We start from the raw sequence: 15151 nt of genomic DNA, 5'->3' as shown, positions 1-15151 counted from the left end.
TTAGAAATTGAAAGGTGGATTATAAAATTAATTAGTAGTTAAGAAATTTGGTGTATGATTAAACTAAAATATTTAGAGTAGGTGGTGACGTCAGTTGGGAGTACTTGAATACGTGGATGCACAGCCCAATATTGGGCTTGAGACAGGCCCATATAAAGTTGGGCTGGGCTTACTTTTGTTGTACAGCCCAAGTTCTTTCTTAGTCGTCTTTTATTTTGTAGTGATTTTTTTAGAAAAAAACATGAAAATCTCTGCAATATTGAATAGAATGTGGATATGCGAATTTAACGGGAGAACATGCATTCCAAGAATCGGAGGCTTTTTCGATCGAAATTATTGTTTGATTCGTTTTTGCTTCACATGGATTTATCTTATTCTGATTTGTTGATCTGAATTGGCCGAAGTTTTGTGAAGAGAGGAAGAAATGGAGTACGAAGTGGAAGGGGAAGCGAAATTGTGTCCCAATCAAGGAAGGTAATGGCGTAAGAACCAGGTTCCACTAAGCACAAACTAATATCGCCTCTTCTTTCCTTTCCTTTCCTTTCATTTTCAATTCTTTTTCCTTCCGCACAAATTTCAACATCTTTATAATTTATTCTTTACGTGCTTTTTCCACAGTCCAGGGATTTCCCTGCCGAGGAATAGGTATGCCCACATTCATAGTCAAACAATTCAAATTCCTGTTCCTTTTTCCAGGAGGATATTATTTAGTATTTTGCTGCACTTTTGTAGTGATTGAAGCATTATAAAGCATAAAGATGCTAGTGGACGGAGCTTCTTCCAATGCTGTTTCTACACATTCATTAGCCTAAGCTCTGGTGCGGTTAATCAACTCTGGAATATACTTTTTCTTCTTTTTGTTTCTCTTTTCTCTTTTATTTGGTTGAAATTATTTACAATAATAGTAACAATGGTTTAGGAAAAGAGGGGGTTGAGATCTATGCTATTGATTGAACTATCGACCTTTAAATATTTTGTTTTGGCGTTGGTCATTATTGGTTAGTGGGCTATGGTGTTCTTCATGAAATTTATAGTGGTTGGTGTCATATCATAAATAGAACATCCATTTATAGCAACGATGGATTTTGCAACTATGACAACCTTGTTCCTAACGCATTATGAATCAGAACAATTACTACAAAATCAAACAAATTCCGCAAGTGTCAAAAAATATAAAGAGAAATGAAAGAGTGAAGTCATGTCCACCACCCTTTATGCGACAAGCACGTTGAATCATCGTGCCCAGATTCATACGGATTTTACTATATTTGTGCCTAGAAATTTATTTTTTAAGGTAGTGGATAGTAAATTTTGGTTCTGCAAGAGTTCTGTTTTTAGATCTTAAAGGCTAAACCATCTTGTTCGTTCATATTATCGGGACATCCCGAAGATCCATTCATTGGGCCTCTCGTGTCCATGCCGAGTATCAGTTATAGGAAATTAAGGATCATGGAGCAGTAAAAGTCGTGGTAAGTAAGCGCCAATAATTTGCCCAACCCATTTGCTAATGGTCCATTTACTACAAGAAATGCACCTTATATTGCTTTCTTTCTAGCTCAGTTTTTTTTTAGTTGACCAATGAGGCGTTTAGTAGTTGGCAGCCTGATTCAACAACATGACTAATAGGCAGTTGGCCACTTGGATTACTGGACCAAAATCAAATCCCATCACTCTTTATTGGAAAAAGCTTATTCAGTAATGATGCTTACTAGTTTTCAATTGCTGAAGTGAGAGGAAGGTTGAATATCTTCCCTAAATGTTCTAAACTTCTATTATCTTTTCCTTCTTTATTTAGTTTTTGAGTGGAAATTTGTTGAAAAGGAATTCTGCAGTGTTTCTGGTCCCCAAAAGAAACAACTAATCTCTCTTTTACTTGTAGGACTTTATTTTCCTCATTTGATTGTCCAGCTCTAAGAGTTTCTTGTAGAAAATCTCATTTGTTCAAAGACAAAAAGAACTGTTATTTGAGATAGGAAGGATTGAGTTCAAGAATTTCTGATCTGCTTTTGTTTAAGATCTAGTTGACAGATCTTCTGCCATTTACCTTTCACTAACATATCAAAGAATGTAAACCCATTTTCTTTTAATATATATTTGTTTGTGTGTTTTTTTTGGTTAAATTGCATATTCAGTCCGTATGGTTTCGAGAAAGTTAGAATTTCACCCCTATGATTTTTGGAACTCTCATAATGTGAGATCCCGCCTCGGCTGAAGAGGAGAAAAAAGTATTTCTTATAAGAGTGTGAAAACCTCTCTCTATTAGATGCGTTTTAAAACCATAAGCTGATGGCAATACATAACGAGTCAAAGTAGATAATATATGCTAGCAGTGGGCTTGGGCTGTTACAAATGGTATCAGAGCTAGACACTGAACGGTGTGTCAACGAGGATGCTGGGCCCTCAAGGGGGGTGGATTGTGAGATCCCACATCGGTTGGAGAGGAGAACGAAACATTCCTTGTAAGGGTGTGGAGACCTCTCCCCAATAGGCGCGTTTTAAAACCATGAGATTGAGATTGATGGCAATATGTAACGGGCCAAAGCAGCCTTGCATTAAATAAGGACCAGATTCTAACTACCTCCAAACCATAAGGACTAATTTGCTACTTATTCTGTATTTATATATTTATTATCACAGCCCCACCTGATCTCCTTTACCATGGCATTATTGAATATTGTCATGTATGACAGCTACTGCTGGCAGATATGCATAGTCCCCCCCTTCCCCCACCACTTTTGAGCCTCAAACTTCTTTTGAGCACTTCATTAAATCAATCCTTTCTCCTCCAATATGGTTATCACATGGGGGAAATTCATTCATAGCTTTCTATTTCTTGTAGGCTAGATTTACTTGTCAGATTCTTACGAGGTATAGCCCAAGGGAGTTAAACAAGTAAAACCTTCAGGTTAAATCTACCAGATCAACCGTTCACTTCCATGTCTTGTGAATTGACAGTGAGAAATGACCAAACTTTGTAATGAATTAATATGTTGTCAGCAACAAGAATCCAGAGCAGATCGTGTAGATGTTGGTGTTGGTGTTGGTGTTTGTGTTGCGAGACTCCATAAAGCTATGTCGTTTTGTCTCTTTCTATTTATCTTATTTATAATGCCTAAAAGTTACGTTATTGAAGATCTCGTTTGTATCCTTTTTCCCCCTCCTCTTTAGTAAAAACATTCTTGGGTCTGCTTAAACTTAGTTGAGCAAGTTATTGTTTGAATATTGTAGCTAATTGATTGGGTTGGGAACAATTTGAATTGCTTAGGCGGTTGTACTTAAAAATTGGATCGAAACAACCTTAATTATTGCAAGGTAAAAGCAAAGCAGAAAAGGGAAGGGGAAAAAGAAAAGGAAAACAACGTGTAGCTAAAAGCCAAATGCTTTTTTGACAGAAAATAATGCAAAGTCTCTGTGGGTTCTCTATTCCTAGAATCTCTCTCTTTTTCCTATCTCTATCGCAGGCCGATTAGCTCCACACACACACACACACACACACACACACACATCCTTCTTTCCCAATAGCTTTAGTGGGAGCAAAAGAACCTACGAATTCATATTTAGAACAAATTAAGACTGCTTCTATAGTGGAAAAATACTTTATACTCTTTGTTATTCCAAAGATAATAAGCTTAGGATTCAACCCCTCCCCCACCAAAATCAGAGAGAGAATTGTTTTGGCTGGGCCTACATCTTTAACTACTGAAACCTCAATAGGAAAGGATGCATGTGGACTGCTTGAGATTTGTATTTGAAGTGTGAACTCTATAATCACTTGTTTTCTTTGAGCAGATATCATGACTTAATGGGATAAGGATCTGTTCTTCTTCTTTTTTTCTTTTTTTCTTTTTTTCTTTTTTGCTTATTTTTGGTTAATGAGAGCTTGATTTATGTGTGTCCTGTCTTGTTTTAGGAATTTATGTATAGTGGTTTATTTGGAAATATCTTTTGACGTTTAAAAACTCATCCAAATTGATATCCCAAACCCATTCTTGATACTCACTATCTGGTTATCATTCATATTTTTAGTGTTTGATTGTTTGAAATAATGTTTGTGATTATGTATAGGGTGCTAGAGAGAAAGTCTTCCTTCTCACTCGACTTCAACGAGTTGTTTCTAATTCATTCAAATCCGAAGCTTTTCCACATCAAACTTAGGAGGGTACACTGCCGTGAGAGAAATAGCTTCTGACTACCGTACAATCAATATCTTGTATACAATAGCTACGAGCTACTAGAGAGAACTACGAGTAGCCACTCCACTTGAATTCTATCCATACGAGGAGACCACACATTCGAATGAAAAACTTACCTCTTTTGTATGCTCCACTTTACCTTCCTCAATTGTAAATATTTGCTTTGGGGAAAAGTTAGAGAGAAAGAGCCAAGTGGGGGGGACAGGTTGTGATAGGTTTAACAAGAGAACAGCTCATAGAGAATGCTGTTTTACCAATATGATCACATTTACTTTGGCCCTTTTGAGTGGCTGAGTCAACTCTATATAATTATATATTCAAAGATGAAGGGTGAGAGGAACAGAGAGAGGTTATATCTAAGATTAAAAGGTTTGGAGAATCAAAGCTGAGCCTCCTTCCCTCCCCTCGGCCCTTCCTCTCGTGAGGACCCGAGAGTAATCAAGGTGAAACGAAGAAAGAAGGAAATAGTTTATCTCGAATTAAAAAGAAAATTTAGAAGTTGGATCGATATTTGACAATGTCCTTGTTATGCATTCCACTTTACATGACTACGACACTATAAAGAAAGGAAAAAAAAAAAGAGGGAGGGTCCATATTCTAAAAAGGATGTTTGAAATGAATTCAACATCTTTTCGTATGAAAGGAATGTGTATGGTGGTGGTTCGAGTTTGAGTATGACTTCTCTTTCTTTCAACTTTTTAAACATAATTTTATTGAAGTCGGACCCCATTAAACACGATGATCAAATCCAATCTAGCCCAACACAATCAAATTAGAAAAGAAAAAGGGGAGTGAAAGGGAATATGGAGGGTGTTAGTGTGGGTTGGGGAGTGGGCATGAACACCATGCCTGAAATGCCGAGTTGCCTGGAAGTGGTTGGTGAGTCAACTCATCCCACAAGCACCTAAAATAGCATACATCAAAAGAGAAACTTATATGACAGCACAAGCAGACCCACAACTGAGTGTGAGTCACCAATGTTGTGTCCTGGGCCCCACCCACCCCTGTTTGGTGGATNACCCTAAATGACTCTTATTTTTTATTTTTTTTTTATTTTTTTACAAAAATAATTTCACTTCCAAATCATTTTAAAGATTTATTATCATTTTAAAATTGAGGAAGAAAAAAAAAGATGGAAAAATAAGAGAAAAAGACGGGGAAAGATGCCATTGCCATGCTCGATACCTGTTCCTGTTGTAAAATGCCTTCTGGAAGACAATGCCCCACACTTATTGCTGGCCCCCACATTTCACCACCATTGTCATTCCTCTTGACACGTCATCCCCTCCTTCTTTTTCCTTATATATATATATATTTCATTTTAATATTTCTATCTCTCTTATTCTATAATTTCATATCATTTTCTTTTCTTTTCTTTTCTTTTCCATGATTTTCTGAATTAAAAAAGAAAACACGAAGAATTGGTAGATTTTGTAAAAAAAAAAATATTTTTTTTTATTTGAATCTAAATTTGAGGTTGGTTTTTGTTGGGTTTTGTATGCTCGGCGGTGATGCCTACGGCGGTAAGTTCAGCTCGGCAATGCTTAGCACCAGATGCTGCACACGCGCTGGACGAGGCGGTGGCGGTGGCGCGCCGCCGTGGGCATGCTCAGACGACGTCGCTTCACGCCATATCCGCACTTCTCTCTCTTCCCTCCTCCGCGCTTCGTGACGCCTGTGCACGCGCCCGCAAAACTTCCGCTTATTTCCCTCGTCTTCAATTCAAAGCCCTCGAGCTCTGTCTCAGCGTCTCTCTCGACCGTGTCCCCTCCACTCAACTCTCCGATGACCCTCCCGTCTCCAACTCCCTCATGGCTGCCATTAAGCGCTCTCAGGCTAACCAGCGCCGGCAGCCGGAGAATTTACATTTGTATCACCAGCTCTCTCAACAGTCCTCCATTGCTTGCGTCAAAGTCGAGCTCCAGCATTTTCTTCTTTCCATTCTCGACGATCCTGTCGTCAGTAGGGTTTTCGGCGAAGCTGGATTTCGGAGCTCCGAAATCAAGCTTGCTATTATTCGTCCTTTCCCTCAGCTTCTTCGCTACTCCTCTCGCGCTAGAGGCCCCCCTTTGTTCCTCTGTAATTTGATGGACTATTCCGATCCCAATCGTCGGGGTTTCTTGTTTCCACTTTCCGGATTCCGCGATCGGGACGACAACGAAAACAATCGCAGAATCGGACAGGTTTTGGGGAGAAACAGAGGAAGGAATCCTCTACTCATCGGAGTATCTGCTTACGTTGCCCTCGAGAGTTTCACGGAGGCCATCGATAAACGGAACAACAATTTCTTGCCGGAGGAATTGGTCGGTGTGCGAACTGTTTCCCTCGAGAACGATTTCTCTAAGTTTTTGTCTGAGAATTCCGAAATGGGGTCTTTGAATGTGAGATTCGTGGAGGTCATTCAGATGGTGGAGCAGTCGCCATGGCCTGGATTGATAGTAAATTTCGGAGACTTGAATGCACTCGTCGACGATAATTCTTCCGATGATCGAGCAAGCCATGTCGTGGGCCACTTGAAAAAGTTGGTCGACGTTCATGGCGATAAAGTCTGGTTGATTGGCGCAGCTGCAAGCTATGAAACTTACATGAGATTGGTTACTAAATTTCCTTCGATTGAGAAGGACTGGGATTTACATCTCTTGCCCATAACTTCTCTCAGACCTGAATCATATCCCAAGTCCAGGTCAGACTCCAAATCTTTCTTGGAATTTGCTTTTAGAATTTTATAAGATTTTCTTGTTCATGAATTTTGAGTATTGGGTTTATTTTATTGTTTCTTACAAGTAGTCAATCCTGGTAGTTCAAATAAGATCTAACACCTGGATGACGGCAGCTGTCTAGCTCATTTTAGATCTCTGTCTTTTTCTCTTTTAAGATCTAGCCTGCCTTACACATCGAAATTCATGCCTTTTCGCCATGAAATTTGATCGTTTATAAAATTATTGGATTGTTTGAGAAGTTGGATAGAGTAAAAAAGCTCATCTAACATGTCGATATTTCTATAAATGGAAAGGTTTGCATCTATAATACGAGGGTGTAATGTCTTTTACTTGAGATTGTCATACAATTCCATAGAATTTAGATGAATATGAGTTTAAATACTAATTGATACTGATTTTGTTGATATCATTATTGTATTGATCTTTCCATCAAACTTTCTGTAAATTTGCGAGCTTGATATCTGCATTAGCATGAACTTGTAGAAGATTTCTCAATCTCTTGCTGATTCTGGGTTTCCAAAGTTGTCTGTGGTTAAAAGGTCTCTGATTCATCAAATTTTTTGAAATGAATTGTATATTGGTTTGTAAACATTTCTGTCATTTTTTTGTGAGACCCCATATCGGTTGGAGAGAGGAACGAAACATTCTTTATAAGGGTGTGGAAACCTCTCCCTAATAGACGTGTTTTAAAACCTTGAGGGGAAGCCGAGAAGGAAAAACCCGTGGCCTTGGACTATTACATTTTTCTTCCATAAATCTTAAGAAGCCAACCATTTTCTGTTTCGTTTGTAACTTTGGATTCTTGGATCTTATGGTTATCCTCTTTGTCACTACAGTTTGATGGGATCATTTGTTCCACTTGGGGGGTTCTTTTCGACACCTTCTGATGCAAGTATCCCTTTGAGCGGTTCAGGCCAACATCGTTCCCGCTGTCTTCAATGTGACAAAAACTGTGAAGACGAAGTGATTGCTGCTTCAAAGGGCATTTTTACGCCCCCTCTTTCCGAGCAGTACCAATCTAGCTTGCCTTCTTGGATGCAAATGACTGAACTTAGCAACTCGGATGGATTCGATGCGAAGGTGAGTATTTGCTTTCAAATTCAATTCTCAGTATATGGCAGTGTTTTTCATGTTCTAAGATATGTTCAATTTGAATAGAGGCTATACTAATTGAGAATTTCCATAACAACCAATTTCTTTTGTTCTTAAAGTTGTGAGGACTGATAGCGTAGTTTACTTTAGAGAATTCTCTGCTTTTCTTGTGTAAAAGCTAGTTCATACGTCTTCAGTGCAGACCAGAGATGATGGACTGGTATTGAGTGCCAAAATTGCAGGGTTCCAAAAGAAATGGGACAATATATGCCAGCGTCTTCATCACGGTCAACCATTAAAAGAACCACACGTGTTTCCGATGATTGTGGACTTCCGAGTCGCCGAAGATAAAAAGGAAGGTGCTGCTGTTCATAATGCATGTATTTCATCACACCAGGATTCATCTGCGGATTTGAACTCCAGAAATTTCATGGATTTACCAAAGATTTCTCTCTCGAGATCAAACACCTTTCCTTTATCTGGCAAGGCGAGTAACGAGAATCTCCTATCCAAACTGCAGGAAGAAACATCTAATACTGAAGATCTCGAGTTAGGGGGCGGCAAATCTCGTTTCAGCCTGTCAATTTCCAGTGTCGATGATGAAAGTCGAACGTCTCCCCCATCAGCAGGGTCTGTCACGACAGATTTAGGGTTGGGGATAGTTTCCTTGCCTACCAGTAATAAGCTGAAGAAACCGTTAAATCCTAATGCCGAAGGCTGCTGTTCAACAAATGTTGATTTACTTAATGGGAAAGTCTGTAATGTCTTCACTTTATCTTCATCCTGTTCCAGCCCTGAACAAATAGGACAGATGAAGGCCATGGATGTGAAGATGCTCTTTCGATTGCTCAAGGAAAGAGTTTTCTGGCAAGATCACGCTGTGAGCATCGTTAGTCAAACGATATCCCAACACCAAACCAGAAGCGAAAAACGCCATGGATCTCATTTGAGGGGGGACATATGGTTCAACTTTATTGGTCCTGATAAGTTTGGTAAAAAAAAAGTTGCTATTGCTCTTGCTGAGATATTGTATGGAAACAAGGATCAGTTCATATGTGTTGACTTGAGCTCCCAAGATGTGTCGATCGATCCCGATACGCTTCGTGGATGCCCGCGTATGAGAAGTAACAACCCAGAATTCAGAGGGAAAACTGTTCTGGATTTCGTTGCGGCGGAGTTGAGGAAGCAACCTTTGTCCGTCATTATGCTCGAAAATGTTGACAAGGCTGAACTTCTTGATCAAAATAGATTGTCACAAGCTATTCGAACTGGTAAACTCTCAGACCTGCAAGGCAGGGAAGTTAGCATTAAGAATGCAATATTCATGATGACATCGACGTCCTCGTGTACTAAACAACAAATGATTTTTCCCGACGAGAAAATGTCCAAGTATTTTGAAGAAAGACTCTTGAAAGCGAAAAGCTGGTCGTTACAGATAAAAGTTGATTCTAGCTTAGATCAAGCAAACCGAACCAAGACTGTCTCCAACCCATTCTTCATGAACAAAAGGAAGCTCAATGTCATAGAAGAATCTTCAGATCAGCTGGTGAAACGGTGTCATAAGACATCAAACAAGTACCTGGATTTGAATCGGCCAGCAGAAGAAAATGTGGAACACGATACCGATGGGGACTGCCCCGACGACGACTCCACTTTTGAGATCAAAACATGGTTACAAGAGTTCTGTAACTACATTGATCAAGTAGTAGTTTTCAAGCCATTTGATTTTGATTCTCTAGCTGAGAAAATTCAACGGGAAGTTAAGAAGATCTTCCATAGTGTGTTTGGCTCAGAATGCATGCTTGAAATTGACTCAAAGGTGATGGAACAATTGCTTGCAGCTGCCTATATTTCATATGGTACTACAGAAGTAGATGATTGGATGGAGCAAGTTCTAAGCAGGAAATTCTTAGAAGTCAAAAGAACACACATACTCTCTAATTACTCCATTGTCAAACTCTCTGCCTATGAACAGGAGCTTTCCTTGGAGGAAAAAACAGCAGAAATCTGTCTTCCCCGGAAAATCATTTTAGATCCAACGTCGTGGTCGTGTTCTAGCTAAGATGTAAAATGCAGTGTCATGTAATGTAGTAAGAAATCTTGCTTAGCCTGTAAATCCCCATAAGTTTTTGTGGTGTTTTCTTTTTCAAGGTTATGTTCTGTAAGATATGGTATTTAGCTGCGTGATTAAGTTCAGGAAGTTATAAGCCAATTATGGTTGTTTTTGCTTGTTCTTTTCTCTTCCTTTTGGCCTGAGTTATAAGCAATTTTTTGGTTCCCAATATGATAGGAACTTGCGAGGAGGATGAGCAGGTCAAATCCAAGCCACATGTGGAAGTGGTAGGGGCGACAAGAAGAAGCAAACAATCCTTAACCATTCCATTTAAACCAACGCTTTCACAGCTTACAGTTCAGGTGTGCCAACTCCACCAACTTTTTAACTGTTCTTGTCTTGCTTTTATTAATCTCATCGTTGAACACGAACTTAAAGACTTCAAGAACTAAACTTAAATTAGAATCATATGAAGTTATGAAGTAGCTGTAGTCATATCACAAATTTGATTTTTTAACCGTTAACTTTTGAAATGATAATTGATGTCTTAGTCACTAATTCATGCTCAAATTTTTACACATATTGAAGCAAACTTCATCACTCTAGAGAGTAAAATCATGCAAGGCTGAATTGATGATGATAGTTTCTATAGGAATAGGAAGCCAACGCGGACTTATAGATGTAGAATTTTGTTAGTGATTCTGTCAAGTTCGTGGCTTATCACGAGTTTGAATAAGTATAAGATAACTGTAACCTTTCCATGAAATATAAACTACTAATACATTTTTTTTCTCTAAGTAAATTTGCCATTAACTGTAGCACTGCTAATATTTAACCTTTTTTTTTAATGTATTTACCCATATGAACCTTGAAATTTTACTACATTCAAATATTCTTGTTAAAACATTCTTCGATCAAAGCTGTCTTAGCTTGGAAATAAAGTGATGTCTCAACCATCAAACTACCCTTAAAAAGAAATGGAGTGACACTCAAAAAAATATCTCTATTTTGTGTGAAACACACAGAGAGAGAGAGAGAGAGAGGAGAGTAGGCCATTGCTTTCCGTAGCATTTACTTTTCTCACACATAAAGTTTCTAATAATTTCCCAATAAAAATTTCTCCTAAATTACATTCGGTTTGGACAGATTTAACCTTCTAATTCTGCTTAGATGTTTACTTCTACCAACCTCCCTCTCTTTTAAACATCATTTAATATATCAATCTTCTTACAATTCTTTCTCAATTCTGCTTGATAATAAAAGTCGCATCTACTAATTTAGGGAATGATTATAAGTTTATAATTCATGAATACTATCTCCATTGGTATGAGGCCTTTGGGAAAGTCGAAAATAAAGTCATGAGAGCATATGCTCAAAGTGAACAATATCATATCATTGTGGAGAGTCGTGTTCATCTAACATGGTAGTAGAGGCATGCCCTAAACTTAATCATGCCAATAGATTGGTAAATCCTCAAATGTTTAACAAATGATTCCAGAAGAAAAGAAGTCAAGCCTCCTTGAATGAGGCGAACTTTGTTCGAGGGGAGGTGTTCGTATAATCAATGAATACTATCTCCATTGGTACGAGGCATTTGGAGAAACCCAAAGTAAAGTCATGAGAGCGTATGGACAATATCATACCATTGTGTAGAGTCCTGTTCATCTAACAAATTCTTCAATGGAATAAGATTTTCATTTTTTAAAAAGAAAAAAAAAAAAAGTTTAATTATATTGGCCATTCGATTTATAGGTCATATCCACAAGGAGACCCACGAAGATAGCGAGTATAAGGAAGGGGCAGGAAGGAATCGGGAGCCTCCATCTGGTAGGGCCCAACCAGAGATGAGACAGATTATGGCCGTCAGATCAATGCTCTACAGAGACCTTCATTTCCACGCTTTCACTAACTCAGATTCGAAACCAGCTCAGAACCAACAGAAATTGAAAATTCATAAACTTTGAGATCACTCTTCTCTCTCTCTCTAGCTCTCTTTCTCTCTCTTCTGCGGCCATTGTTTAGAGAAAATGATGAACAAAACACTGAGAAAGACATCTCCTCTTCCTACCAGAAGGGAAAAAGAAGCGATTGTTCTTTCTTCTGAGACAAACCCATTTCACCCAACCTCAATTACACCAACAAAAACCTAATTCTCAACGTAAAGTTTCTCTCTTTCTCTCTCTAAACCTCAATCCATGTCGTCCTCGCCTTCTTTTCTTTCTCTATATTTCCTTCCTTCTTCCATTCTTCTCTTCATTCCCCTTAATCGCTTTCTTTTTCTTCTCGAATGCAGCCATCTCGCCGCAAGCTCTCTCTGTTCTCTTCAGAAATGGCTGCAATGAAGGCGCGAAAGAACAACAATCTCTCCATATTTGCTGTTGTTTTCTCCGTTTTTATATTTGGGGTTTTCATGTACAATGAAGACGTTAAGTCCATCGCCGAATTCCCATTTTCCAGCCCAAAAACAGAGAAGGTTCAAGAACAGAGCTCCCCTGTTCACAACGCCCTTCAAACAGAGGTTTCCGAGAGTTCGAGATTCCAGCTCGGAACCAATACAGAAGAATCAGAATCAGAATCTGATGAATCCGTTAATCTGAAATCGAGTGTTTCGAAGGAAGATGAAGAACAGAGCAATCAGAAGCTCGAACAATTGCCGGCGGTGGCTGAAGAAGATGACGACGACGATGTCGAATTACCCCCTGAAGAATGCGATTTGTATAACGGGGATTGGGTTTTCGACAACGTTTCTTATCCTCTGTATAAAGAAGATGAATGTGAATTTCTGACAGCTCAAGTTACTTGCTTGAGAAATGGAAGAAAAGATTCTCTGTTTCAGAATTGGAGATGGCAACCCAGAGATTGTTCCTTGCCCAAGTAATAACTCTAAACTTTCCCTTCGAAAACCTCTATTGAATTACTTAATCTTAATGGGTTTCTTGTTTTAGATTCAAACCCCGATTGCTTCTGGAGAAACTGAGGGGAAAAAGGCTGATGTTCGTCGGAGATTCATTGAACAGAAACCAATGGGAATCCATGGTTTGTCTGGTTCAATCAGTGATTCCTCCGGGCAGAAAAAGCTTGAACAAGACCGGTTCACTCGCTGTCTTTAAACTTCACGTATAAATTTCTCTCTTTCTCTTTCGCTTTTAATTTCCTTTGTCGATTACTCCAATTTGAATGCTTTCAAACATTCGGTATTCAATTCGTTAAACAACTTGGGCATATTTAACAATAATGGTGATTAAGACGCCATTTTTTAAAATTACTTCGTTAATTTAGTGACGAATTTCTTTTTGGAGCTTTGAAATTGAAAATTGGCATCTTTTGAGTAATGGGTTTGGTGTCGGAATTGCTTTATTTGGAAGAAACAAGAGAATTGAAGGGGGGAATGATGGTGTACATGCAGGACTACAATGCTACGGTGGAATTCTACTGGGCCCCGTTCTTGGTAGAGTCAAATTCAGATGATCCAAAGATGCACAGCATTTTGAACCGGATCATCATGCCGGAGTCCATAGACAAGCATGGAGAGAATTGGAAGAACGTGGATTATCTCGTCTTCAACACTTACATTTGGTGGATGAATACTTTCACCATGAAAGTTCTGTAAGCATTATTCTTCCTTTCAATTCCATAATATCCTCAATTAATTAGGCTTAATCATTAATTAATTACAATTAGGCGTGGTTCGTTTGAGGAAGGATCAACAGAGTTTGATGAAATCGAACGGCCAGTAGCGTATGGAAGAGTGTTGAATACATGGATGAGATGGGTAGAACAAAACGTGGACCCTAATCGCACCACAGTTTTTTTCAGCAGCATGTCTCCTCTTCATATCAAGTATTTTTTTTCTCTCTCTTATTTATTCTTTTATTATTATTATTTACTTAATATTTAAAACAAAGGGACTCAAATACATCCTCCTAAGCGACCAGAAGTGTAAAACATTGTTGGTTTTTGTTTGGCTTTCGCGAAACAGGAGCTTGGATTGGAACAACCCAGATGGGATAAAATGCGCAAAAGAGACAATGCCAGTACTAAACATGACGGCGCCGCTAGAAGTGGGCACCGACCGCCGCCTCTTCTACATCGCGATGAACGTAACACAGACAATTAAAGTGCCGGTCCATTTCATCAACATCACCGCCCTCTCCGAGTACCGGAAGGACGCCCACACCTCCGTCTACACCATACGGCAAGGCAAAATGCTGACCCCCGACCAGCAGGCCGACCCCGCCACCTACGCCGATTGTATCCATTGGTGCCTGCCTGGCTTGCCCGACACCTGGAACGAGTTCATTTACACACGTATCATTTCCGACTCCTAACAATTCCCCCCCTCAGACCTTTAGATTACCCCCTTTTTCCGGTTCGGTTCGTGTAATCTTTTTATTACTTGGGCCCGTATAAATGGGCCAACATTCGAATTTATCTAGAATGGCTGCTGAGATAACAGGCCCAAGTTGAAGATGGGCCCAATGTTTCATGCTAGGCCCATCCTGCTGCCTTTAAAGGTGTACCATCAAGATTGCCATGTTCCTAACTGAANAGGCCCATCCTGCTGCCTTTAAAGGTGTACCATCAAGATTGCAATGTTCCTAACTTCAGAAATAAAATTCTAAATTTTGTTTTTAGAATAACCATCTCAATTGTGAAAAATTAATTTTATAATTATTTTTAACTAAATATTTGATTTTTAGTCCGATTATATGAATAAAATTATATATATATATATATAAATATTTTAGTTTTTAATATTTGAGTTGAAATTACAACATAAAATTTAATTAAAAATCACGCTATAATTATCTAAACTAAACATTGTATGTTTATTTATTTTAAATTAAGTTCTAAAAATGACCANGCTATAATTATCTAAACTAAACATTGTATGTTTATTTATTTTTAATTAAGTTATAAAAATGACTATCGCTGTCCAAAATCCAAATCATAATTATAATTATTTTAAGAAGAAAAAAGGAAAATAAGAAAATCCATTTTTGATGATTTGGGTCTCCAGAGTCGTACATAAATGCAAAGCTGGCACAGTTGCCATCTACATTTTTCTAAGCCATTTTGTGCTTTTACTTTTA

The 15151-nt window shown here is 38.6% G+C and overlaps 2 protein-coding genes and 1 long non-coding RNA gene across 6 annotated transcripts; all 3 read left to right on the top strand.

Moving 5' to 3' along the window:
* The first annotated feature begins 269 nt into the window (after positions 1-269).
* Positions 270-4415, top strand: LOC111794403. 3 transcript variants are annotated; one of them, XR_002815082.1, is made up of 4 exons: positions 270-474; positions 619-645; positions 733-818; positions 4066-4415. It is a non-coding gene; the product is annotated as an uncharacterized LOC111794403 (long non-coding RNA). The 3 variants fall into 3 exon arrangements; XR_002815081.1 differs by lacking the exon at positions 4066-4415 and adding an exon at positions 2840-3339; XR_002815080.1 differs by lacking the exon at positions 4066-4415 and having other exon boundaries at positions 733-1217.
* Positions 4416-5614: 1199 nt separating this feature from the next.
* Positions 5615-10234, top strand: LOC111794381 (protein SMAX1-LIKE 6-like). Its single transcript, XM_023676356.1, has 3 exons — positions 5615-6876; positions 7750-7993; positions 8208-10234. Exons 1-3 carry the CDS (start codon positions 5705-5707, stop codon positions 10065-10067), a joined length of 3276 nt encoding a protein of 1091 aa, XP_023532124.1. The 5' UTR covers positions 5615-5704; the 3' UTR covers positions 10068-10234.
* Positions 10235-11841: 1607 nt separating this feature from the next.
* On the top strand, positions 11842-14565 carry LOC111794393 (protein ESKIMO 1-like). Of its 2 annotated transcripts, XM_023676378.1 has the most exons (6): positions 11842-12216; positions 12352-12932; positions 13004-13175; positions 13465-13664; positions 13740-13898; positions 14038-14565. In XM_023676378.1, exons 2-6 carry the CDS (start codon positions 12388-12390, stop codon positions 14384-14386), a joined length of 1425 nt encoding a protein of 474 aa, XP_023532146.1. In that variant the 5' UTR covers positions 11842-12216; positions 12352-12387; the 3' UTR covers positions 14387-14565. The 2 variants fall into 2 exon arrangements, with proteins under 2 accessions (XP_023532146.1, XP_023532137.1); XM_023676369.1 differs by having other exon boundaries at positions 11842-12932.
* The last annotated feature ends 586 nt before the right edge of the window (positions 14566-15151 follow it).

Source organism: Cucurbita pepo, chromosome LG01, assembly GCF_002806865.2.
Source record: "Cucurbita pepo subsp. pepo cultivar mu-cu-16 chromosome LG01, ASM280686v2, whole genome shotgun sequence".
NCBI classification, from domain to species: domain Eukaryota; kingdom Viridiplantae; phylum Streptophyta; class Magnoliopsida; order Cucurbitales; family Cucurbitaceae; genus Cucurbita; species Cucurbita pepo.
The sequence above is the reverse complement of the archived record's forward strand: the minus strand, read 5'-3'. Positions and strand labels throughout refer to the sequence as shown.

Bases quoted from the DNA above. Each gene is read 5' to 3' on its own strand.
- LOC111794393 (XM_023676369.1), top strand. From the start codon at position 12,346: ATGCAGCCATCTCGCCGCAAGCTCTCTCTGTTCTCTTCAGAAATGGCT. The intron at 12,933-13,003 runs GTAATAACTCTA...TTCTTGTTTTAG, and splicing joins AGAGATTGTTCCTTGCCCAA to ATTCAAACCCCGATTGCTTC. The intron at 13,665-13,739 runs GTAAGCATTATT...AATTACAATTAG, and splicing joins ACTTTCACCATGAAAGTTCT to GCGTGGTTCGTTTGAGGAAG.
- LOC111794381 (XM_023676356.1), top strand. From the start codon at position 5,705: ATGCCTACGGCGGTAAGTTCAGCTCGGCAATGCTTAGCACCAGATGCT. The intron at 6,877-7,749 runs GTCAGACTCCAA...TTGTCACTACAG, and splicing joins GAATCATATCCCAAGTCCAG to TTTGATGGGATCATTTGTTC. The intron at 7,994-8,207 runs GTGAGTATTTGC...TCTTCAGTGCAG, and splicing joins CGGATGGATTCGATGCGAAG to ACCAGAGATGATGGACTGGT.